Genomic DNA, 25,092 nt, shown 5'->3' on the forward strand with positions numbered 1-25,092 from the left:
AAAGCACCAATTCGTTGAAACCTGGAAACATTTAAAAAGGAGTTTATTCATGAGGAGAAACACAGCTTTTTAACGGGTTTGATGCCAATATTTGACAGAGAATTCCCGATGAAAACCATGCAGTAAGATGGCACACTTGTGATAATTAAAGACGTCCTACCGCGACTAACTCTTCGCGGAAATGTACAAGTTCCTGTATCTGAATAAAGTAGAGGTTTAAATGTTATTTTCTCAATATACTCGTCAGAATCTTTAATGGAGAACGTACTAGTAACAGGTCAGTCATTACAACTTCATTTTATCAAGTTTTTCGACACTAACCCAAAGAATTGTGTTAGGATTTGGTCCATTCGCTGAGCATGAAGTCAATGCAAGTTGGGAAGTTGTAAAGGTAAAGTTAGTCCACTCAAAATAAAACGAAAAATCGTAAATAAAACTACACCATTACCACTGCTAATTTCCTCGTCTTTTCATGCCACGAGTAGGAGTTAGCAAACATGGGCTTGGATGGTAAAGGCAACTTAGTCATAAAAGAAATCCCAGTGAGTTATGACTATGTGCTTGCACATGTTCCTGAATTATGGAGGAAATATAAGCCCAAGGTATACCGAAACTTAAGGCGACCGCAAGCTAGGGCAATAGTTGTTTTTGGGTAAAAGTGTGAAATCTTTTTACAACAGCTTTGCATTCATGTCGGAGTGTCGTCTATCACAGAAGTTGTTCAACTTGAAAAACATGCATATAATTCAAATTACTCTTTGCCGGACATCAACGATGAATGGCCACCTAACAATGAATGTGTAAAAGGTCAGGGTATATAATATTAAAGTGAAAAAATAGTCGTCCAATGCTAATACCTTTTGCCATCAGCTTAACTGTCTATGTCGTTGATTGTACAGTGCTTGTCAGGAGCAAAAAAAGTGAAGAAAATGTAAATAATCATACATTATTATTAAAACAAATTGTGCAATTTAGGTGGTCATGAATGTCACCAGACGAACATTGATGTTGCAAAAGTATGTCAACAATTGAAGAAAAATGATAACCCATGCAAAGTTGACACATCTTCAGATGCTGGGAGGTACATACACTAACAAATTGTTTTTGGCTAAAAGCATATTATGTTTTACAATTACCAAAATTTTGGCACATATCTATTTTCCCAGATATCTGTGTGAATTCATTTACTATATGTCAATGAATGAAAGACTGAAACCAGAGTTTAGTAGCTCATCAGTCTTATTTGTACATGTACCAATGTTGGACAAACCATACAGCAAAGAAAATTTGGCAAAGACTTTGAAATTGATAGCACTGGAGATTCTTTCTTAAGCATTTTCTTCATCGCTGGCAGCCATAATGAGTATCTGACTTGTGACAATAGACCACCAAGGAATAAAGAGATTGTAAAATTCACGAAACGGTTTAGTAATACTGACTTGTCTGTTGAACAGCAAACTCTAACACCTTCCATGCTTGTTCATGTTTTAAAATTGTCTGGTCGCGACACATTGCCCAAACATAGTGCACTAATTCTATATTATTCTGTAAAGGAAAAAAAACATTTGCATTGATAGAGTATTTTATGATAAACACTGTTTTCTCATCTATCTCTCTTTACACATGAAATACAATCTAAAAAAAAGCATAACACTTGCAGGAAATTTTAAAATAAAACACAATCTAAATCACCTACCTCACCACCTTCTATAACATTTCCCCTTGCATCAATAGCACACATTGTTTGTTGAGCTGAAAATGTTAAAATCAGCACGGGACCTTGCTCCATTATTTTAGCCAAAGCAAGCTGTCAATAAACATTCACAAAGTGTCAGACTACATCTGCTCATTATACTATACAATGATTCATGACGTACATCAACTTCCCTGATATCCAATATCTTTGTGTCCACTTTGATCCCTGCTGCTTTATTTTGCTCAATTTGAGCTGCTAAGATACTATAAGTCTATAAAAATATTTATCGCTAGCTGTTAATAACAAAATACGATAAGAATGCCCAAAAAAAGAATCAAAATAATAAGAATTACCCTTTCATGACACCAATCTTGTAGTAAATCCATGTCACCGTTGATATATGCCTAAAATTACAGTAATATTGTTAAAACACGTACAAGTAAAACACAACCAACCAGTATTTAGTCTGACTATAAAGTATACACTGACCTGCAACACTGTTGGTATTATTTCGTATTGACATTCATGTAGAAATTTATCCTTATTGAAATTAGGATCAATTTTTGTTATTTCAGCCAGTGTCTTTGCCATGTCTGACTGTGAAAACACATCCTCTAGAAAAGGTGACAATGTATTTAGAATCAAAAACCATATTATTCCTAAATTTATCAAATTTTAGGTACACACGAAATATATCGCCAACTTTGTCGGTTATAGTTCTTGATGCTCGAATGAAAATGTTGTCGCTTTCATCATATTTCATCTTTAGATCAAATATACCTTTAAAAGAAACCTGTTGATCTCAAGAAGAAAATATTATCATGTTTTTTGAGCAAAGTTTGAACAAATTTACCATTAACCACTGGATTATTTTCTTTGAAATTCTTCCATTGTTGATACCAAACTGAATCTTTATGCAAAACTACACCCGTTGCTTCACTAAAACAAACCACAGTTGAAAGAACAGGGAAGTTTATGGGGACCAAAATGTACATACATGGATACAATTTCAATATCAGCTGAGAAAGAGTAGGGAAGTTTATGGGGACCAAAATGTACGCACATGGATATAATTTCAATATCAGCTGAGAAAGAGTAGGGAAGTTTATGGGGACCAAAATGTACACACATGGATACAATTTCAATATCAGCTGAGAAAGAGTAGGGAAGTTTATGGGGACCAAAATGTACACATGGCTATAATTTCAATATCAGCTGATTGATTACTTACTCATTAGCCTCAATTTTCTTTTCTTGGAAATTCATGCTGTATTGTTCATTTGGATTCGTTCTTCGTCGCAATGTCTCTGAAATCATGAAACACAAAAATCAATTCTCTTGATAACCTACTTAGACACATACACAAACAGGATAAGAGTCTAAAATGAATCACAAGAACTCGTTTACTGTTAATGCAAACAAAGTAACAAAGAGGCATACGAGGTCTTTCATAGGGTTTAGATACTTCTGCAATAGGATCAAACAAGTCTTCCTTGACCGTCTTCAATCCCTAACAAAAAAGTTTACTATTAGTGTGAAGTACATAAACAAAAATGAAAAAAAACCAACAGTAAGAAAGGGACATAATCACCTTGGTAACAGTTTTGGCTGTTTCAGTTTTTCGTATTTCTTCACCTTGTTCTTTAACTTGTTTATACGCTTCTTGAGCAGATCTTCCTAACTGTTAAAGAATGCATTTATTGATATAAATATGTGTTATATTATAAAATCATTGCTAACAGTCTTATACTTTTTACCTCCTCAGAGATCTCCTGTCCTTTTCTAAATGTTTCACTGGACTTCACTTCTTTGACAACCTAAAACAATTTTGCCTTCATACTTTATCTAAGATAAAATATTCCATCTGAAACATTCTTACTTTTGAAGCGGATTCACTAAGTTGGTCACCACCATCTTTTAAAAATGAGGAAATCTTTGAAATGCCTTGGCTGGTTTGTTCCTTTGGAAAAAGATGAAACAGAAAGTCAAGCTTGCATTCTTGGTGAACTGATAATTACAGTACAATTCTGTGTTCAGATAAATGAAATGTCTAACTAAGTAGAACATTATAGGACAATATTGAACATTATAGGACAATGTAGAACATTATAGGACAATATAGAACATAGGGCAATGTAGAACATTACAGGACAATGTAGAACATTATAGGACTAAATAGAACATTATAGGATAATGTAGAACATTATAGGACAATGTAGAACATAGGACTAAGTAGAACATTATAGGACAATGTAGAACATTATAGGACTAAGTAGAACATTATAGGACAATGTAGAACATTATAGGACAATGTAGAACACTATAGGAAAATGTAGAACATTATAGGATTAAGTAGAATATTATAGGACTAAGTAGAGCATTATAAAACTAAGTAGAACATTATAGAACAATGTAGAACAACATCTAAAAGACGTACAACAATATTAAACAATGCTACAAAAAATTCTAACAATGTTTAACTATGTGTTATAATGAAAAGCAAATGTTGAGCAATGCCAAACACATATTTTCATTTCATATTTGAGCATGTCGATTTACATATTATTTTATTCAAAATTACCTTCACATCTCCAAAACTCCAAATTTTGTTTGGCTGTTCTAAATGCAGATGATTTCTCAAGCTTTTCCGCCTCTTCTTGAAATCTTTTCAGGTTTTCCTAAAGAATAAACTCATAAATATGTTTCCTAGAAATTGTGGAGCAAAAACCACCAACCTGCATCTCCTTATCTTTTTCAAAACCTTCACGGATATTGTCAATAAACTTGCCAAACAATCCTTTTGGCTTTGGTTGTCGTTTTGCAGATAGATAGCGAACATTTTTCTGCAATTAGAAAGGCATCAATCATTAATACAAAGGTATTTCAACATTTTATCAAAAATAGTCCTTAATTATTAATGACATAAAACAAGCAGCAGTAAAAATGACAGTTTGAATGGTTTGAATTTCTCTAACCTGGTACGTCGAAGTCACTAAGATTGGTGAACTATTTCGACCATAACTCCATAATGAAGAGTGAAGATTGCTGAACACACCAACACGTCTTTCCCCAGATATTCGCACGAAATACCTCATTATTACTATTTTATTAGTTATCCGTCACCTTCAAACAACTTCATTCAAACCTTCTCGTCTAACATCATCAACTCCCTGAGAAAATTGCTTCATTTTCAAAACTTTCTTATCAAACATATTCTGCACGAGGGGAAGACATACGCCATTTTGCCGCCCGCGATCAACCGCTGACCATTTAAAGATCCACAAAGACCAAAACATAACTTCGGTATAAATGTTATAACGTTATGCTCAAACATTTCAAAATATGTTCATTATTGTACTTGATTTTTGGTCATCTTTGATTTGAACCGGAGACTTAAGGTAAGAAGGAACTCAATAGTCTTAGTGGAAGAAATTTTAACCGCAACGATAACTATTTGCACAATACTTACGTCAGGTTAAGCAACTTGGGGAAATCCGGAAATGTTTATATAATATATAATGACACTTTCAATTTGCTAAGTGTTTTCAATTTAGTTTAAACATAAACTTAGACTCTTATTGTAGGCTTATATTTCATCGCTGACAACTACGAAAGGTTCAATCTCTGGTTCTACCATTATAATTCTTAATATGGAAAGAGCAATGTCTATAGAAGAAGAATACGTTGCTCTCAAAGAATCACCATTTACAAAAGAATCGTTGAACACCTCCTCGCCAGCTATAGCTTTAGACTGGAGCGATAAACAATCGTGTTTTAATGTTACTTTGCTTGCTTTGAGTCGGGATGAAAACGAAGAGAGGTTGTGGTCTGATAATTTTACTATTAGAAAAATACAACGACGCCATTGTGAACTTTGTCTGGTGCATCCAGAGATAAAAAATATGCTGCCACAACTACCACGTGAGCCTCAAGGTTTGTAGCTTTCATTTAGTATGTGAAAAATATTTCTTATATGACACGATTCTCTTCTTTTCGAAACTTCTTTGCTCTGTAATATGAAATACTACAATAATGACTTGTCCTTGTCTATGAATTATTCACCAAAGTTAAACTTCGTCTATTCACTTCTAAAAACAAGATTTCTGAAATTCGTCGTACAATTCAAAATAGTGCTATTCATTTCTTGTAAATATTAGAAGGCAAAAGTTACGATTTAAACTGAGTAGTTACCGAAAATAAAAACCTATATTCAACGATAGCGAAATTTCATTTTTGTAATGAAAATATTGGCCATATTTTTGACCATATTAAGGAAAAACACAAACTCCAACAAACGGCTCCGAATTTTAAAAGATTTCGGAAATTTCACCTTTAGTGTAAGCGCAACCTAGCATTTTGCTGAAATTCTTTTATGCAGGTAATCTCGTACATAATTCACCTTCGCAGCTAGACTAAATAATATATTTTATAAATCTTTTAACTACGGTTTTGTTTAGGCCAAAACTACTACAAACTGTACAAAGACCCAAGTTAGGCAGTCTACCCTGACACATAGTTAAGAGTTGGAATGTAGTGACCATAGACAGATCACACGGTGAATTGAACGACTTTATCTTTTCATTTCAGGTGTATGGGGCTACATTCAATGGACGAAAGTGCGTACGGAAGATTGCAAAAATTTAGAGGAATACTTCAAAAATGCCTTCATCTATTGTGGTTGGAAGCTGTTTTCGAGCGTCTTTTTCGGAGAGCCGATCATTTTTGATGAGGATTATACAATTTCGACGATGGAACTAAAGCGAAACAAGGTCCTCAAAGAGGTTCAATACTGTTCTGGGATATTTCAAAATCATCTGGTCGAAAAAGAAGAGATGAAAAATGTCGACGCACTTTTTGCATGGTATGAAAAACTGTGGTGTCATTTAAATGAATCGAGTGAAGCGGAAAGAAAATTATTGACATTTGACATTGAGCCTTACGAAGAACTGAGGTAAAAATTATACAATGTTAAGTGAAAATGAAAATAAAATACGTTCAAGTTCAAGCAACTTTCTTGTATCGAATCCATCGAAATTTATTTTGAGATAACGTCAAAAACCAGAAGGCAAACTCTTTCTAAACGTACTCTTCACATTTGAACGACACTCAAAAAAAAAGGTTTCCTGCTGAGACTCCAACAACAAGCTTGGAATTGAAAACGAAATTTGTTTGTCCATCACCTACGTACTTTTTATTTTACAGAGACATAACACAAAGACAGCGCTCAGAATGTGCTTCGATGCTCAATCAACAATCAATGACCGCGTCCATGATGCAAAATAACAACGAAACTTTCTCTGAGTTGGAAGAGCAATTTGTTGAAACGGTTAAAAGTATAAATGAAATGACGATTGCGCAGTTGAATACATCTGTGGCAAGATTAAAATTGATATTGACACAACTCCAAAAAGATCGAGAAAAGTTTACTGAAGATGATGAGAAATTAATGATAGGTGAGTTACTCCTATGGAGAAGAAATGGAGAAAAACGACGAAGAAGTGCAGGCAAAAATGTAGTGTTATCTTTTAATAAAACTTTGTAACAATAACAAGCTACAACATTGTTACACAATCACCGCTAATTTTGAAGTTTATGCCAAGAAAAGTGTATGCTATCCTTAAATCAACCATAGAAATGTGTATGTTATCCTTAAATCAACCATAGAGAAGTGTATACTATCCTTAAATCAACCATAGAGAAGTGTATACTATCTTTAAATCAACCCTAGAGAAGTGTATGCTATCCTTAAATCAACCATAGAAAAGTGTATGTTATCCTTAAATCAACCATAGAGAAGTGTATGCTATCCTTAAATCAACCATAGAGAAGTGTATGTTATCCTTAAATCAACCATAGAGAAGTGTATACTATCTTTAAATCAACCATAGAGAAGTGTAAGCTATCTTTAAATCAACCATAGAGAAGTGTATGCTGTCTTTAAATCAACCATAGAGAAGTGTATACTATCTTTAAATCAACCATAGAGAAGTGTATGCTATCTTTAAATCAACCATAGAGAAGTGTATGCTACCTTTAAATCAACCATAGAGAAGTGTATACTATCCTTAAATCAACCATAGAGAACTGTGTACTATCTTTAAATCAACCATAGAGAAGTGTATGCTATCTTTAAATCAACCATAGAGAAGTGTATGCTATCTTTAAATCAACCATAGAGAAGTGTATGCTATCTTTAAATCAACCATAGAGAAGTGTATGTTATCCTTAAATCAACCATAGAGAAGTGTATACTATCTTTAAATCAACCATAGAGAAGTGTATACTATCCTTAAATCAACCATAGAAAAGTGTATGCTATCTTTAAGTCAAGTAATGGTATATTTATGCCTCGTCAACAACTTAAAATTTTCCTCTATTTCTGCAGTTGAAATGAAGCTGTTCGAGTTGGAGAAAACGATTTTGACAGAAGACATAGAAATACTGAACTGCCAAAGTCAGCTGTCGTTGTTTGAACGGGACAAAATACGACGAGATGTTTTGGTCATGGACGAGGATTTGAGCATGGTGAAAAAGGTCAACGAGAAAGAACTACAAGTGTACAAAAAACAGCTAGAAATACTCGATGCTCTTTTGAATATCCAAGACAAATCAGAAAAACTCGCTCGCCTTAATTTGAACAGAAAGATAAGGGGTACCATGGTAAAGGAAGATGAAATGAAAACAGTATCTGCTTTGCAGAAAACGATCGTTAATACTGGGAGAAAGAAGTCCGTACTACGCACCAAGCAGGTTTAAGATTTATCGATTTGGGATTTTTTCACTCGTTCATAGTGATTAACACTTCGAATATTTTTAAAGAAATTGTGCATGACGGAAATCAAGAAGTTGGAATCTAAGGATGAAGAAGAGAGAGAACTGTACGAGAGCCATCACAAAATACGAATGGTGAGGAATTTTATTGTTTATATTTGTTAAAATCAACGGATTCTACATCTTTCTCCATAAATTCTTTTAACTTGGTAGAAAATTGAAAGGCGTCGTGAAGAAGATGAGCCGAAGATTGGAGTGAGACTCGAAGAGCGACAAAGAACATTACTGAGACTTAAAGAATACAAAAAGGTATGATGGATAATCATGGATACGAGTATTGACGTGATGGATAATGATGGACACAATCAATGACATGACGAATAATGAAGGACATGAGTAATGACAAAATTACCATGATAGGATTATTGCTAATGCAACGAGATTTCATTTTATTGCAGAAATATCCAGTAAAGAGAGAAGTGAAACCACCTCGTTACCAGTCTCGTTCAATGCGAAAACAAGAACAGAAAGAAAATAGAAAAACTAAAGATCCCAAGACAAGCAACGCAACAAAAGAGAACGCAAGGAACACGAGAACACCAACCAATATTTCTCAGCAACCCACAACCTCGCAACAAACTTCGTCATCAGCAATTCCCTCGCCTCCATCATCATCTCCCCAATCAGTCCCGTTATCACCACCACCAGTTGCACCCCCATCCCCACCAGTTGCACCACCCCATCAGTTGTACCACCCCACCAGTTGCACCACCCCACCAGTTGCACCACCCCACCAGTTGCACCCCACCACCCCCACCACCACCACTTGCACCCCCACTTCCCCCAAGTGTACCAGAATTGACAAAGAACGGAAACGGTCCAACACATCAAGCTGCATCTTTGAGCCAACGTACATTAGATATGAATGACTTGAAAGCTGCCAGAAATCTTTTGAAAAAAGGTATATGTGTTACAACAGCAACACCAACACTACCAACACCAACACCAACACTACCAACACCAACACTACCAACACCAAGACCAAGACCAACACCAACACCAACATTACCAACACTACCAACACCAACACTACCAACACCAAGACCAACACCAACATTACCAACACTACCAACACCAGCACCAAGACCAAGACCAACACCAACATTACCAAAACCAACACCAACAACAAGACCAACACCAGCACCAACACCAACACCAAGACCAGCACCATCACCAACAACAACATTAACATCAACTAACCCCAACTTCTTAGGACTGCACTAACCTGGACGATCTACATCTACAAACTTGTAACGATACTCCTGGCTTCAAACCATTTACTTTGTTAAAAAGATTGATTCTAAAGGTAGAAAATACCATAGTGAATGGTAAAAGTAATATAATAAGTTGATAGTTCTTTAAGAACTATCTATAATACTTTTTCCATTCACTATGGTATTTGCTATCTTTAGAACAATTTTCCGATTTGTCACCACGACAAAGTCTCTATTTCATCAAAAAAGATTTATACAGAATATACTAATACTTGTTTTGGTTATTTTAAAGGTGAGCCGCCGGCCGGGGAGAAAAAGAACAACGGGTCCGGTTGTTTGCCGTCTGGTGACGACTTATCCCGAGCGTTGCTAAACGTCAAACTACGTAAAGTAGAACGCAAAGAGAAACCGGCAGATTTATCTCCAAATGGAGCAGAATTTTTGAAAAAAGCTCTCGAACGCATGAACAAGTTTACCACGCTCTCGTTTGATGGGGATGATGATGATTTTGAGGAGCAAGAGTGGTAACCGATGTACAGCGCGATGTAGGAATTAATAATGTATTTATTATATAATGTATAATTGATTTATTTATCATGTTAAACAAGTGTCGAAAATCTAGACGAAAGATGCATTCGAAAAATGTAAAAACAGTAAATTGACCTTTTGTAATCCGTCATAAAAAACTTTTCATGAAAATATTCGTTCGCAAACTCAGTCACATGATGAAAAGTTTACAACGAATTGAAAATGAAGTTTTGTAAAAAATGTCGTAGTTTGGTTGACGACAAAACAAAGAGCCGACAAAATTTGGCAAGTGCTGAGTGTCTAAGTGTGGAAAGATTGTTGAAAGCAACTGCACTATACATCTTTAATCAACATAATTCGACTACTCAAAATAAATAACTTTTTGTTGTTTTATAAAAGATTATTTGCAGTTGTTGGCGTGTGTTTACTTCAAAAATTCACTCTATTTCCTTGGTCTTCTAAGGACATTAATACGGAAAAGACCCTAGGGAAAAGAACCTAGGGAAAAGAACCTAGGGAAAAGAACCCAGGGAAAAGACCCTAGGGAAAAGAACCTAGGGAAAAGAACCCAGGGAAAAGAACCCAGGGAAAAGACCCTAGGAAAACGACACTAAGAAAAAGACCCAAAGAAAAATCTAGTTTTTTCCTTTGTTTTCATGGGATGGATGAAATAGCGTTAGAAAAAACTTTATACATTCTATTGTCTACGTATATATGGAAAAACGACTTTACCTTCAATCAAATCCTTTCTATTATTTCTTTAATGTTCTCTGTTTCTCAGCGTGTTCCACAGTCTTTGCTTCGACGTATAATCCTTTCCGACGTCTCACGTGGTTCATATACTTTCTAGCTTGGTTCTCGCTGTCCGCTTTTTCACCAAAATGTACATACTCTTCCTCCGTAGTTGGAACCCAATATGGATCGAGATCGATGACCTAAACGTAACATAGAAAATAAACTTCGAAAACGGAGCAGGATCAAATGTCAACGTAGAATTGGAAAGGAAAGCTAAACTTCATGTAATGTCCATGTAATTTACAAACCAAACTAAATTAGTTGCTATTTCATCTTTCTCACTACCATCAAAAGGAATAAATGTGACATTTCCCAAGGAACACATTGATATATACTCGCCTCCCAACATGTAATATGTAACAATCCGAGAGAATACATTGATATCAACAAACCTCCCAATGTGAAATGCAATTTTGAGATATCCCAAAGAATACATTGATATCAACAAACCTCCCAATGTGTAATATGCAATTTTGAGATATCCCAAAGAATACATTGATATCAACAAACCTCCCAATGTGTAACATGCAATTTTGAGATATCCCAAAGAATACATTGATATCAACAAACCTCCCAATGTGAAATGCAATTTTGAGATATCTCAAAGAATACATTGATATCAACAAACCTCCCAATGTGTAATATGCAATTGTGAGATATCCCAAAGAATACATTGATATCAACAAACCTCCCAATGTGTGAAATGCAGTAGTGGTCGAGCTAGACCGCTCGTCTTTTTTCTAATCTCCTCCGTAAATCCAAAACTCTCTGCTACAGGTAAAACAGCTTCAACAATAAAAATATCAGATCCTTCTTTCATTTCCTCGCTGAGAACACGGCCTTCGCGTTTTGAAATCACACCGTACATCCTGCCCAGCACATCTGCAGGCGTTTGAATGCTGCAGGTGTACATGGCCGCCATCAGGCGAGCGGGCTGTAACTGAAAGGCCTGGCGACAACCGTCTTTGACAGCAGAAATTATCTGTCCCGAGAGAATGCCTTGTAAGGTTCGACGCGACTGAAGTGAATTTCCACCAGACGTGTTGGCCAGTTTATCAAATTCTATACTTTTTATAAGATCATCTTCTTCTGAAATCAAATCTTTGTTTGTATGTTGAGGAATAACATCCAAACTTAACCTTGGTGATGACTGGGTCTGATCTATTTCTATAACTTCGTTCGTCTCTTCAAAAAAGAAGTGTTGATGGTTGTTCAGCTTCAATACAACGAACGCGCCCGTTCTGGTAGATAGTCAGGTGGGGAGACGGTTACGAGGGGATGGGTCGTGAAACTACATAACATTACATGGAATTGGATGGGGGAGGGGGTGGGCGTCGTGAAACTGCATAACATTACGCAAGAGCACTTACTTTGACTTTGTAACATAATATCTTCAACGCTACCCATGGAACAATCAACATCTTTTATTATTTGCTCTCTCTCATCCTTTACTTCAAATCCCATACTATAATCCACCGTCATATTTTCAATAACAAAACAAACTCCCATTAAAGGTTCTTCACAAAGCGGCCCGGCTGATGTAGCTAATTGGAAACCATTTATAACGCTGTTGTCATACTCGCGATAACAACTACCAGGCGAACCATCTTGCTTAACTAAACAAAGTATAAAGGCGTTATTTTCCACTGGATAAAGAACGAAATAAACGATAAACGTTCTTAAGGCACTGTAAACTTGTGTTTGATATGGCGGCGCAAAGTTGGCAAACATACTTTGCTATTACTGTTGCTTAAGTCAGCAGCATCTACTTGAGGTGTAATAATGTGTTATAGGATGATTTCTTTTATTGTAAATAGAAGCGAAACACATCTAATAGGTTTCATTTTACTTTAACGAGGAGATCAATGAGTATTCAAAACTGAAGAAACCTTGTGGAACAATTTGATTTTTATTCCTACATTCAAGTTAATCCACGGTTCACCTTCACTGTGCATGCAAAGTAGTTTGCAAATAAAACTTGAAATGTAAAGCAAATAACGGAAACATTGCAAAATTCACCTGGGTAATTTGAAATTTAGTTTAACAAGTAAACGACCTTTATCTACTTCTACTACAGATATCCAATAAATCTCGGATTGATTTTTTGCAATATAACTTCAAGCATACCTATATCTTTCCAGATTGAATGCCTTTGATAATCAGGAATATTATTCATCAAGATATTAGGGCCAACATGTCTTGGTCCAAATGCCCAAATCCTTTCCATAGCGCTTTTCCATTCGTTACCAGCCTTTTCGAACGCGCGCTCTAATTTTTTATAAAATTCCTTTAACTTCTCCAGGACACTTTCCTTAATTTTCCCCGTTCCTGTTTTCATCAATGATTGTAAGTCCTTCAAAAGACCGGCATTAGCATCGAGAAGCTGTGTGACGTCATGCGGTAAAGGACAAGCCCGGATGTTGATAACACAACGCTTGTTCCCAGTCTGAGCACGAAACACACCACTTTTCGTGTCCGCTGTGACCTCACAATCAGCTGTGACATCTCTGTCATCGACAACGGTAGCTTCAACAAGAGCCTGAAAAGACGATGGCAAATTCATTGCGACAATAAACAGCTGGATGTCAAGGTACATTTTAACGAGTTTCATCAACTGTTGAATAATAATTATCGTTCTCTTACACGGCAATTGTCTTAAATCTAGCACAAAAAGATTGTTCAGTTGTTCTTCTTTCATTTTCATCAAAAAAATACTGGAGATTAAAGCGATTTTACAAATGACAAGATGTAGATGTCGGACGGAAACGAGGCAATAATATCATTACTTTACACAAAAACAATCATAACCTTCGGCAGAGGACTACAATTTAAAAGCATGTGTATGCACAGAAAGCATGAATTTTCAGATATATCGAAAATGCTGAACACCCGACAGACCAAAAGTTAATGTAGTCAGAGACATGTATCGTTCTCATTCTAATCGCTTTGTACATAACAATATATGAAGGCTAATAAAGATAACGAGAATAAGGATGTTGCACGGGGGCAGTGTGACCAGACTTGGTAAGTTTTATTACAGGATCCGCATGATGAGGTTAGACGGCCCCACCTGCTTCAAATAATTGCAACATTTGGAGAAGGGGAAAGCAGTCTGCACAGATCAGCGTATTTTTGATGACAAACTATACATATATAGTCCCATTGAGGGGGAGGGAGATCTCTATTTTGGATAATAAACTATATATATATATATAGTGACACACTGGGGGAGATCCATATTTTTGATAATAAACTTTACATATTTAGTTCCAATGGGGGAGGGAGATCACTATACTCACTCACCTCTTTATTTTCTTTAAAAGTCTTTCCCATCTGGACAGAGCTTTCATTTTGTATGACTTCGTTAACCATATCAACGGTTGGAGGGGGTACAATGGTTTCTCGAAATGGTATGATGGGATCTGAAACCTTCAATTCGATATTTGCGAATCTCTGTTTCAAATCATCAATACATCGATGAATGTGGACTTCGCCAGTGCCAATCAAGACGTGCTCCCCAGTCTCTTGAACGAGAACCTCCACAATAGGGTCCGCTTGATTCAAAAGTCCCATTCCACGGTGTAAGGCGGACATGTTCCCCGGATGGAGAGGTTCCACAGCAACGCGAACAATCGGTTTGATGTCGTATGGTAAAGCGGTGAACGGTGGACAGGCTACGGTACTTGATATAGTAGCAGATTTAAGGATAATATCCCCGAGACCTCCGATACCCAAAATGTTACCAGCGGGAACTGACTTCAATGACTCCAGTTCTCGACCCATTAACAAATAAAGATTCTTCACGGTAAAAGATGTACAATGTTTATCATCAATGCGACTGCTCATCAACATGTCAGCGGTTGCAACATTAGAGATGACGTCATTATTCCCTTCGCCACTGCGTATTCCATCAAGGAAGGCCGGATCATGTTTGGGTCCCAAAACAAATAATATCTGTCCCTTCGTAATGGTACCACTATACACTCTTGCAAATGCAATGAACTGGTCCGCTTCGTCATTTCTCGTTTCAATGTCGGTAATGTCCGCTGGCCTCTCGTTACTCGTATCACCTATGGCAACATCTGACGTATCAGCATTATCATCACATAAACCCTTTCTACTACATTGAGCAACAGCTTCTGTGTTTGTAGATGGATTGTTAAATCTAGGTTCCTCATTTTCTTTTGATGACAACATTTGTGAATGTTTCTGTCTTGCCTTTTCCCGCCTCTGCTCCAGTTCTTTCTGCGTCAACGGTCTAGATAGTTTCAAAAGGAAAAACCAAGTATCATAGTTGTATTGTAAATCGCATTCAAGGCTTAAATCTTTTAGATAACAGCTATGATTTCCTAATAGTGTACTTTCGAATGCTTTCGATCAAAACAAGGTGTGAGTTGGCTGCAGAAATACATAATATGTATGTTAACCTTCGTTTGTTTTGTGGTAAAGCCTTCTCGTCCACAGCAACCATTTTACTTACAAAGATAATCACAGGGTCACCGTCTTCTGAACTACATCTTACGAACGCTTAAAAAAAACAAAAGCAACGTCACAAAAATCTTCTAACATTTCAAAATCCATGCACTGACGTTTCGTAATTCAATATTTTTTGACAACGTCGGGCTAACCTTGTTTTAATAATTTCGTTTCGTCGGGTAAGGATTCAAACGTCCTCAACCCACCGCACATTAACTTTTCCACTCTTTCCGTGTTTATCTTCAGCGGAGATGGCAGTTTATTGACGACCATTTGAAGAAGTGTCTTTGATAAAGGTAACCATTGATGAAAGATAGCCTTCAGATGAGTTTTTGGGTCGCTTTGACGCGAGTCTCTCGCGGAAATCCTTAGCTTCAATGAATTCACAATTTTTTCGATGCGTTCTTTATCTCTGTAAAAAAATCGACAACAATATTAGATTTACTACTATGACATTCAACTATCGTTTCAGCAGGCAGCCCAAGGACCGTGATTTACTATCCGCAACAGCTAATGTTCGATAGAAATAATTCAGGTTTGTTGGAAAATGTTATAGCACTGTATATGCAGTGGTTTTTCGTCAAGATTGACTCTGAAGATAACTACAGCTAAGGTTGTCGAAACGTCAGTCAACATCAACAACAACAGCCTTCTCAGGACTTTACTAAACAGGACGATTTACATCTACAAACATGCAATGTTACCTTTGAATTAAAAAATGTTCGACTTAGATATTGTGTTCAATGAAAAATACAGATTGTCAGTTGTACTGAGAGAAGAACAATGATAGTATTTGTTGAGGACAATGTGACGTCCAAACGAGAGGAATTTTAACACACTTCATAGAAGTTTCGCGTGAAGATATTTTCCAAAATGTCATCATTACCATGCAGGGTTTCCGCATTGCGAGAGTTGACTGACAACAGTCATTCATTTTAAAACAAAGATTTGGTTGATATTACAAACTTAAATATCGCTCTGAAGAACTTATTTGTAATGGTGAAATCAGTGAATGATAATTGACGGGAATAAGTTAAAGACATAATCCTTAAAGACATAAGACCAATGTTGGCAATCATTTACCTCCGTACGCAAACAGCTTCGTAAATTTCCCATATATAATTCAATATAAACTGAACGAAAAGCGGTTTCTTTGCTTTGGCTTGGGCACCTTTCATTATTCTCTTCGTTTTTGTTTGTAAGTAAAAATCTCCCCATAACGTCTTCATGAGAACGTCAGAACGGACTCCCATCTTGATGGCATAAAGTTCAGCAAAATCGTCAACTCTGATGGTAGAATCAAAAAAACAAAAAACACTAGAATATCCTAAAGGGATACATTTCTTGTAAATTTCATCCATACCTGAAGCCCCAACCATCTACAGCAGATGAAAACACAACATTTCCTTGTTCTGGAGAAAAATACAGCATAGAATCGTCAACGTCCTCCAGTCCAGAACTCCAATCAAACACAAGCTCGCCGCTTTCTTGTTGAGATGAGCAATCATTTGCAGTTGTCTTAGTTGAACTTGTCTTTTCCATGACATCTGAGGAGAACAATGTTCCAGTAACAGCATTTACCTGAACAAAAGTATAAGCAATAGGCTGACTTTGCAATATGAAAACAATGACAGGGGCCGGTAGCACGAAGAACGAATAGCGCTTTCCACTGGATAGCATATTTTTCTTGTCGTTGAAAAATTCTCTTATAAAAGAAAAATATATGATTTGAACTGTCCAATCACTGAAATAAAATATTGTTTTGAAGATTACAAAATTTCTTCGTCGTACGTAAGTACAATATACACCTTTTAAAGGTTTGAAAATTTTGCTATCCAACGGATAACGCTATCCAGGCTTCGCGCAACCGTCCCCAGATGTCTCAACGATGAGCCAAAAATTTACCTGTTACCTGTTCAAGAATTTTTTGTAAATGCATAAATGCCTCAAGTGGTGTTTGTTTCAACTCAGTGATAAGACGGTCCATCTTGTTGAGGACAAGACATGGCTTAATACCCTCCAACCAAGCTTGCCGTAAAACAGCATGAGTCTGTTGAATGAAACTATTTCAGCATGTGTAAATAGGCAGAGATTTATATGAAGCGATGAAAGAATTAAACTTCTAGACTTGCCTAAATGTAAATACTTACCTAATTTTGTAGTCTATAGAATGTAATTTAATGTTTTAGGAACTGTATTTTGTTAATTTAGTATTCTTGTTAAAATTCATTTCTGTAAAATTTGCGCACGCCCCATGAGGAAAACAACTCACTTGTTGACAATGGTTAGCATGTTGAAATAAAAATTATTCACTCATTCATTCATTCATTCATTCATTCATTCATTCATTCATTCATTCATTCATTCATTCATTCATTCATTCATTCACTTTTTATTCAGGTGTTATAAGTTATATTTACCTGCGGACAAACACCTTCGACAACATCAACAACAACTAAAGCTCCATCACACAAGCGAACAGCGGTTGAAACCTCAAGTAAAAACAAAATTAAAATACTGTGAGCCAAGGTTGAAAAAAAAAATAATTCATACTTCTCAAAACATTGAAAACCATTAACTATGAGAACCATTAACTATGCTTTTCTAAAACATGAAGACATTAAACCTCAGATGAAAAATCGATATGTCCTGGTGAGTCAATCAGATTTATCAAGTATGAATCATGGTCTAGAAATGTAGAATTATAAATTTAGTTCAACACAAGAACTATTGTTTCTTGAAATAATCTAAATAGTGTATTAAACATGATTATTACCATCCCTAAACAGTAGAGAGATGGCACTGGATTTCATAGTTATCCCTCGGAGTTGCTCTTCTGGAAGACTGTCCAAATATCGCAACTACAAAATGTACACGAACAGTGAATTTCTACTTATGAACAATCATAGATCGTTCAGAGAAAGATACCTTTCCAGCCAGTCGATTAGATATGATCCCATTGCTAGCAACAAGAGCGTCTGCAAGACTGGTCTTACCTGAAATAATTGATAAGTTATCATAAGCACATAGCAGTCAACAGAATCTTTCAATGCACTGCAGCAAGCAATGATGCAAATGGCCACAAGTATCAAGCATTCCCTTTTTTATGACATTTTTCGTGGATCCCTTCGATTGAACATATTTAAATGGCTTAAATTTTAGGTTACTCACCATGGTCCACATGGGCAAGAATACAAATATTTCTGATGAACTGAGGTTGCTGTTGAAGTTGCAGTAACTCGTCTTGTGTGACGGTTTTCATCTTTCAGACACGACAAAGACTATATTTCAACGTAAATACACAAAATTATAAAAAACTGCATTGCGACGATAAGAAATGGTGCAACAATTATGAAAATATTTTGCCACAAAAGTCCAGCAAAAGTCATATTCACACAACTCGTCGCCAGTCGTGACCAGTCGTCACGACATTTTGAACGATGCGATTTACAGACATCTCCTACATAAACTTTCCACATTGACATCATGGTATGTGTTTGTACTATAGAAAATATATCAAAAGTTTGCCTCATTCAAAAACTCTATATATGTTATGAACGTCATGTTATATAGTTTATTTCTTTGTTTCTAGTCCCGACGTTATGATACGCGAACAACAATATTTTCTCCCGAAGGTAGAACTCTTTTCACTAGTAAATTGGAGGCATGACAATTGACTACTAGTAACAGATATTTTATAGTACCCTTGTTGAAATGTTTAGGTACATGATTTAGTGATTTTCCACAATTTATCTTCATGCTTGTAGTGAATTAAAGCTTATATAGATAGGCCATATAATAGCACACAATCTCACTAAATTTTGGTATCTACTTTAGGGAGACTTTACCAGGTTGAATATGCTATGGAAGCGATTAGTCTTGCTGGTATCTGCCTTGGTATATTAGCCGATGATGGTGTTGTTTTAGCTGCAGAAAGGAGAAACACTAATAAACTTCTAGATGAAATGGTTTTCTCTGAAAAGATTTACAAATTACATGAGTTAGTTGAAACCGATCATAATGTGTCCCTTCTTGTTAACATCAATTTAATGACTAATCATATTTTAACAGTGACATGGCTTGTAGCGTCGCTGGTATTACGTCAGATGCAAATGTTTTAACAAATGAATTAAGACTAATTGCCCAAAGGTAAGACACATTTAGTTCAAAGAAACATACTAATCATGCACGAAATGACAAAACCAAACTTTCAACAGGTATTTACTTCAATACCAAGAACCCATACCGTGTGAACAACTTGTTAGTTCCCTATGTGACATCAAACAAGAATATACACAATTTGGAGGTACAGCTCCTTGTATAATTGAGTGTTTATTAACTACCAAGGCTAAAGGTTGACAATATTTTCACAGGAAAGCGACCGTTTGGTGTTTCACTACTCTACATGGGCTGGGATAAGCATTATGGCTTCCAGTTGTATCAAAGTGATCCAAGTGGCAATTTCAGTGGCTGGAAGGCGACCTGTATCGGAAATAATAGTGTTGTATGTTCAATTATATTGATGATTCTGCAAGTTATTTGTAAAACATGTAAAGCATAGATAACACTTGAATTGGATGAAAAAATTTCTTCTTGCTTAAGGCTGCGGTGTCCATGTTAAAGCAAGAGTATAATGAAGAGAAAATGCCTTTGTCAGAGGCACTAAAACTAGCTATTAAAGTCTTGAATAAGACATTGGATGTCACTAAGTTAACGAAAGATAAAGGTAAGGTTTGCCAGAAGTATTACGTGATATGGTTTGCCGGGATTATAGGGACATGTTGTTACCTTTCTGTAGTTGAGATGGCAACTCTTACACGAAAAGGAGACAAGACAGAAATCTGCATACTTCCTGATAGTAAAGTCGAAAGTATAATCAACGTCTGTGAAGAGGAAGCCAAGGATCAAAGAAGTTCAAAGAGCAAAGAAAGCAGTGCCAGCACAAGCAAATAATAATCTTCTTAAAAAAATCTTTCCAAACCTTTAGTTTATTGTAACTACATTTTTGTCCTTCCTTAAAGATAAATATAAATGAACTTTGAGTGAGAATTTCACTATTTTTAAAGCAAACAAATATGTTTCCTACAAAACAATAAAATGGCAAGATTCAAAGGAAAGCAGCAATTGATTTCTGCAGTTATATCAACATAACTCTTTAATAATGAGGGTAGGAAATTATCAATGGGATGAAGTTGAGTCATCCTCTCATAGATAGCTTCGTTGTCACATGTATATCACATGAATGTCACATGCACTATCAAGTGCTCCTAGGTAATAAACATGTTTTGTTGATTGACATGGACATGTATGTAAACATAGTGTAGCTCAAATGCGGACTGTATCCTCAATGATACAGAACTCAGACTTTGGTATATGGGCACATTCCTATATTCATATGACTTACATTATAGTAACTATATTTATCCTAGATGAAGTCATAATCATCACCATAGGTAGAGTAGTCCTCTAGATCAGCACCCTTGGCACCTTTATTACTACCACCTAAAGCTGCTTTCTTTCCTTTTTTCTTTTTACTTGCAGCCTACAATAAGTATAAGAATATTTAAGCATAGAGTGTAGAGCTTAGTCTACAATGATTCAAACCAAACAAGCAAGAAACACAAAAGAAGGCTGGTAAATGAATAAATAAATTCACTTAATTTGCACCTTTTGAGCCTTTTGCTTTTCAGTTGCTATGGCATTAACGACAGTGGCCAACTTTTTAACATCTTCTGCCTTCACTGCAATGCAAGATATATCATTTATTGTACAACGCTCGTGACACAAGGATTTTTTAATAAAAAACAAAGAAATCCACTCAGCACTCACATCCACTAGCTAAATCTCGAAATAAAACTTCTAAAAATCCAGTGTATTCTACAAATGACTGGCAAAAACAACAAAAGTTAGTGTGAATCAAAACCTTTTCCAAACTTTTAGGAGGCATACCTCCAATTTAGATAACTTTTCTGTCAACATTTTAGCTAATTCAATAAATTCTTCTTCGTTCGTTGGATTGAAGATATCTACATTTCCTTTATTGGTTTTATCGGGATTATCAAGTTCGTCAGTACAGTCACCAAGTAAATCCTTTGCAATCTCCAGATCTGATTTTTCTACTAATCTATAAATAGGAAAAAATGCAATACCATATACAGGCACTTGAAGAAAAATGCACCAGAACACAACAATAAATATAGACTTACTTCTGGTTTCTTAGTTTTTCATCCAATTTTGAAGAAAATATTGAATCCTACATGAAAAAATGCACTAATTAAAATAAAACATAAAAAATTACATCAGTACGTACATATGTCATATCTAACATACATATGTCATATCTAATGTACATATGTCATATCTAACATACATATGTCATATCTAACATACATATGTCATATCTAATGTACATATGTCATATCTAACATACATATGTCATATCTAATGTACATATGTCATATCTAACATACATATGTCATATCTAATGTACATATGTCATATCTAACATACATATGTCATATCTAATGTACATATGTCATATCTAACATACATATGTCATATCTAATGTACATATGTCATATCTAACATACATATGTCATATCTAACATACATATGTCATATCTATGTCATACATATGTCATATCTAATGTACATATGTCATATCTAACATACATATGTCATATCTATACATATGTCATATCTAACATACATATGTCATATCTAACATACATATGTCATATCTAACATACATATGTCATATCTAACATACATATGTCATATCTAACATACATATGTCATATCTAACATACATATGTCATATCTAACATACATATGTCATATCTAACATACATATGTCATATCTAACATACATATGTCATATCTAACATACATATGTCATATCTAACATACATATGTCATATCTAACATACATATGTCATATCTAACATACATATGTCATATCTAACATACATATGTCATATCTAACATACATATGTCATATCTAACATACATATGCCATATCTAACATACATATGTCATATCTAACATACATATGCCATATCTAACATACATATGTCATATCTAACATACATATGTCATATCTAACATACATATGCCATATCTAACATACATATGTCATATCTAACATACATATGTCATATCTAACATACATATGTCATAACTAACATACATATGTCATATCTAACGTACATATGCCATATCTAACATCAATATGTAAATACCATGGATATGTTGATACAATGTTCTTTCATGTTGAATTGTCTGTTAGTCTATTTAGTTTGTTTATACCAATAACACTTTTTAAAAATCTCAATCAACCTCATCATCATCATCTTCATCATCATCTTCTAGTCCTTTCTCTTTCAATTCTGCCTTTCTTGCCAGCTCTTCTTTCTTCTTCTTTTCCTTTTCTAAGATCTTTTGTTTCACAGTTGACTTCTTCTTTACAACTGTTGTCGATGGTTTTGCATCTACATGAAATAAGAAATTGAGTGACATTTAGGAGCCAATTGCATGGGTAATTTGTCCCATCCAGGTGAGTTGACCCGCTTTGGTGAATTGACTCGCTTTGTAAATGTTTTTATACATTATTTTAAAAGTTTGATTACATGGCAGGCAAACTACCTGCTTGGTCAGGATCCTGGTTGTAGTTTTCCAAGTTACTCCTTAATCAGGATGGAAATTCACATGTAATTGCATTCTAACAAGCTGGCTCAGCTAAGCGGGCCAAGAAATTTGATTCATGCATGTGCTACAAGCTCCCAAAATTTACAGGAAAATTTTTTATCCAGAAGTTTGAAAGGGATGCTAAATTAAGAAAAGATTTACTGGGCGCATTATTAAAATGTAAAACTTATATTTACTTTAACAACTCAGTTTAATGAGAATAAACAATAGCTGTGAAGTATTACATGTGATTATGGCTCACAAATATCGAGAAAATACATTTGGTCCCGCAAAGTTGACAAAACAGATAGGCAAATATGCATCTTTACTAACAATCATGGGGAGAGCATCCCATGCAAGTCAACAACTTTCATGTCATTGCAATTTTTAACTCATCTTGGCTAGGGAAGTTGACCTGTTTAAGCAGGACAACTTGCCTCATGTAATCGGCCCCTTAGTTGTTAAGCCTTTGTCACGCAGAGCACCACAGAGATAGTCAAAGTTGGCGTAAAATGACAAGTTCAAATGATTACAGCACCAACTCCCCTCCTGAATTCACAAATGTATATGAATAAAAACAGGAGGAAGTGGCTCATTTCAGTGCACTTGAAATAAATATGATGGAAAGGCACTTCTTTACCAAAATAAGTATCTCTATGTTACTCTGTGCATTAGTACCTCAAAACGGGAAGGAAATATGTGGTATCAACCTGTTTCGTCAAGCTTGTCTTGTTCCTCTTCTTCATCATCCCAATTTTCCTAACAAAATGCTTGTTTTATGTCAATGATTAAACAACATAATATTTTTAAAAGTAATATACTTTGATTTCTTCCTCATCCTCTCCTTCCCAAGCATCTCCCTTCTCTTCCGTCAGCTCGCCAGGCTCGAAGTCCTCATCGTCTGTCGAAATGTTCGGATAAGTGTGTCGTCATGTCATAATGAATGTTACAAAAATGTTTTGATAAAGACATCGGTATATATGCAATTATGGCCGTTCACAAACTCAGTAGTAACAAAAAAATATAAAGTGCAACACTCAAAACGAAGATATACTTCCAAGCTAACAAAATAACACGTAGAAATACAATATATAACTTACCCCACTCGGCCATGACTCACATGTACATTTTAGACTTCAACACCGGACCACATTGGACTGGCGCATAATTAGAACTGGGGTCTGGGGACGATTTTTAGTGACGTCATTAATACCATATTAATAAATCAAAACTAACAAATTTTACCATAAAAAAAAAACAAACCATGTGCGTGATACGTGCAGTAATTTATATTTTCCTTATTTTTTATTCATTAATTCCACCATTGATTTTAATAAATGCGCAAAATGTCAACACAAGAATTCTTCAAAAACAATGCAATTATCTATAAAACACAACGATGTGTACAATATAAAGTCACCCATTTCTTGTTGTGAAGAACGGACATACGTATAAATTTGTAAAACTTGTTATATTTTTCTCGTTATCAATGAAAGTTCTATAGAGCTGTATCTTTATTTGCAAGAATCATGTGCCTTTCGTTCCTCTTTACGTTTGTCTTCAGCGTTTCCAATTTTCTCCGTTATTTTTCTTTCGTGTCCCGGATAGCCATGTTGGTGTTTATTTTGCCCAGCTTCTTTCTTTGATTTTCCCTTTCTCGAGTGTGAACCAGAGTGAATACTTTCGTCACAGTTGTAATCTTCGAAGTCGTCCGCTACGTCTGCCATCCCAACACTGATGCGGAGATATTGTAAAGATTTATTCGATAAAGAGATAAACTAAAGTATTTTTAAACGTTGTAAACAACGAGCTTGGCGAAAATTGCTTTTTGCTGATGTAATGGCTGCGGAGGAAATGACGTACGTA

The 25,092-nt window shown here is 35.5% G+C and overlaps 6 protein-coding genes across 11 annotated transcripts; 3 read left to right on the forward strand and 3 right to left on the reverse strand.

Moving 5' to 3' along the window:
• The first annotated feature begins 16 nt into the window (after window positions 1-16).
• On the forward strand, window positions 17-1,648 carry LOC124458280 (pyroglutamyl-peptidase 1-like). Its single transcript, XM_047008328.1, has 6 exons — window positions 17-277; window positions 339-391; window positions 486-602; window positions 681-807; window positions 976-1,081; window positions 1,167-1,648. The coding sequence occupies exons 1-6, from the start codon at window positions 256-258 to the stop codon at window positions 1,330-1,332; spliced, it is 591 nt and encodes a 196-aa protein (XP_046864284.1). The 5' UTR covers window positions 17-255; the 3' UTR covers window positions 1,333-1,648.
• LOC124458318 (mitochondrial import inner membrane translocase subunit TIM44-like) lies at window positions 1,102-4,996 on the reverse strand. The gene is given in 16 exon segments (XM_047008361.1): window positions 1,102-1,545; window positions 1,697-1,807; window positions 1,878-1,967; window positions 2,050-2,100; window positions 2,186-2,310; window positions 2,384-2,476; window positions 2,550-2,635; window positions 2,928-3,003; window positions 3,137-3,206; window positions 3,288-3,377; window positions 3,454-3,513; window positions 3,576-3,656; window positions 4,278-4,343; window positions 4,345-4,374; window positions 4,432-4,539; window positions 4,672-4,996. Coding segments are annotated over 16 exon segments (1,377 nt in total). The 5' UTR covers window positions 4,792-4,996; the 3' UTR covers window positions 1,102-1,425.
• On the forward strand, window positions 4,978-10,667 carry LOC124458216 (junction-mediating and -regulatory protein-like). 2 transcript variants are annotated; one of them, XM_047008276.1, is made up of 9 exons: window positions 4,978-5,094; window positions 5,281-5,629; window positions 6,284-6,647; window positions 6,899-7,149; window positions 8,082-8,446; window positions 8,516-8,602; window positions 8,681-8,776; window positions 8,926-9,428; window positions 10,034-10,667. In XM_047008276.1, exons 2-8 carry the CDS (start codon window positions 5,347-5,349, stop codon window positions 9,394-9,396), a joined length of 1,917 nt encoding a protein of 638 aa, XP_046864232.1. In that variant the 5' UTR covers window positions 4,978-5,094; window positions 5,281-5,346; the 3' UTR covers window positions 9,397-9,428; window positions 10,034-10,667. The 2 variants fall into 2 exon arrangements, with proteins under 2 accessions (XP_046864232.1, XP_046864225.1); XM_047008269.1 differs by lacking the exon at window positions 4,978-5,094 and having other exon boundaries at window positions 5,231-5,629.
• LOC124458189 (elongation factor-like GTPase 1) lies at window positions 5,518-19,382 on the reverse strand. 3 transcript variants are annotated; one of them, XM_047008258.1, is made up of 16 exons: window positions 18,712-19,382; window positions 18,469-18,536; window positions 18,317-18,401; window positions 18,167-18,228; window positions 17,961-18,032; window positions 17,453-17,590; window positions 16,904-17,121; window positions 16,624-16,827; window positions 15,693-15,952; window positions 15,492-15,591; window positions 14,368-15,322; window positions 13,192-13,603; window positions 12,435-12,680; window positions 11,753-12,249; window positions 11,002-11,204; window positions 5,518-5,705 (listed from the first exon to the last, which is right to left on the reverse strand). In XM_047008258.1, exons 1-15 carry the CDS (start codon window positions 18,800-18,802, stop codon window positions 11,022-11,024), a joined length of 3,591 nt encoding a protein of 1,196 aa, XP_046864214.1. In that variant the 5' UTR covers window positions 18,803-19,382; the 3' UTR covers window positions 5,518-5,705; window positions 11,002-11,021. The 3 variants fall into 3 exon arrangements, with proteins under 3 accessions (XP_046864214.1, XP_046864209.1, XP_046864219.1); XM_047008253.1 differs by lacking the exon at window positions 5,518-5,705 and having other exon boundaries at window positions 10,904-11,204; XM_047008263.1 differs by lacking the exons at window positions 5,518-5,705; window positions 18,167-18,228; window positions 18,317-18,401; window positions 18,469-18,536; window positions 18,712-19,382 and having other exon boundaries at window positions 10,904-11,204; window positions 17,446-17,590; window positions 17,961-17,978.
• On the forward strand, window positions 18,985-20,589 carry LOC124458234 (proteasome subunit alpha type-4-like). The gene is made up of 8 exons (XM_047008285.1): window positions 18,985-19,029; window positions 19,133-19,175; window positions 19,378-19,540; window positions 19,612-19,689; window positions 19,758-19,846; window positions 19,914-20,044; window positions 20,143-20,266; window positions 20,339-20,589. The coding sequence occupies exons 1-8, from the start codon at window positions 19,027-19,029 to the stop codon at window positions 20,491-20,493; spliced, it is 786 nt and encodes a 261-aa protein (XP_046864241.1). The 5' UTR covers window positions 18,985-19,026; the 3' UTR covers window positions 20,494-20,589.
• LOC124458240 (eukaryotic translation initiation factor 3 subunit J-like) lies at window positions 20,513-24,435 on the reverse strand. 3 transcript variants are annotated; one of them, XM_047008297.1, is made up of 10 exons: window positions 24,327-24,435; window positions 24,048-24,127; window positions 23,905-23,985; window positions 23,185-23,225; window positions 22,879-23,030; window positions 21,747-21,793; window positions 21,490-21,664; window positions 21,370-21,427; window positions 21,208-21,281; window positions 20,513-21,082 (listed from the first exon to the last, which is right to left on the reverse strand). In XM_047008297.1, the coding sequence occupies exons 2-10, from the start codon at window positions 24,080-24,082 to the stop codon at window positions 20,966-20,968; spliced, it is 780 nt and encodes a 259-aa protein (XP_046864253.1). In that variant the 5' UTR covers window positions 24,083-24,127; window positions 24,327-24,435; the 3' UTR covers window positions 20,513-20,965. The 3 variants fall into 3 exon arrangements, with proteins under 3 accessions (XP_046864253.1, XP_046864262.1, XP_046864259.1); XM_047008306.1 differs by lacking the exon at window positions 23,185-23,225 and having other exon boundaries at window positions 23,937-23,985; XM_047008303.1 differs by lacking the exon at window positions 24,327-24,435 and having other exon boundaries at window positions 24,048-24,320.
• Window positions 24,436-25,092: the final 657 nt, after the last annotated feature.

Source organism: Xenia sp. Carnegie-2017, unplaced genomic scaffold (genome assembly GCF_021976095.1).
Source record: "Xenia sp. Carnegie-2017 unplaced genomic scaffold, XeniaSp_v1 HiC_scaffold_13, whole genome shotgun sequence".
NCBI lineage: Eukaryota > Metazoa > Cnidaria > Anthozoa > Malacalcyonacea > Xeniidae > Xenia > Xenia sp. Carnegie-2017.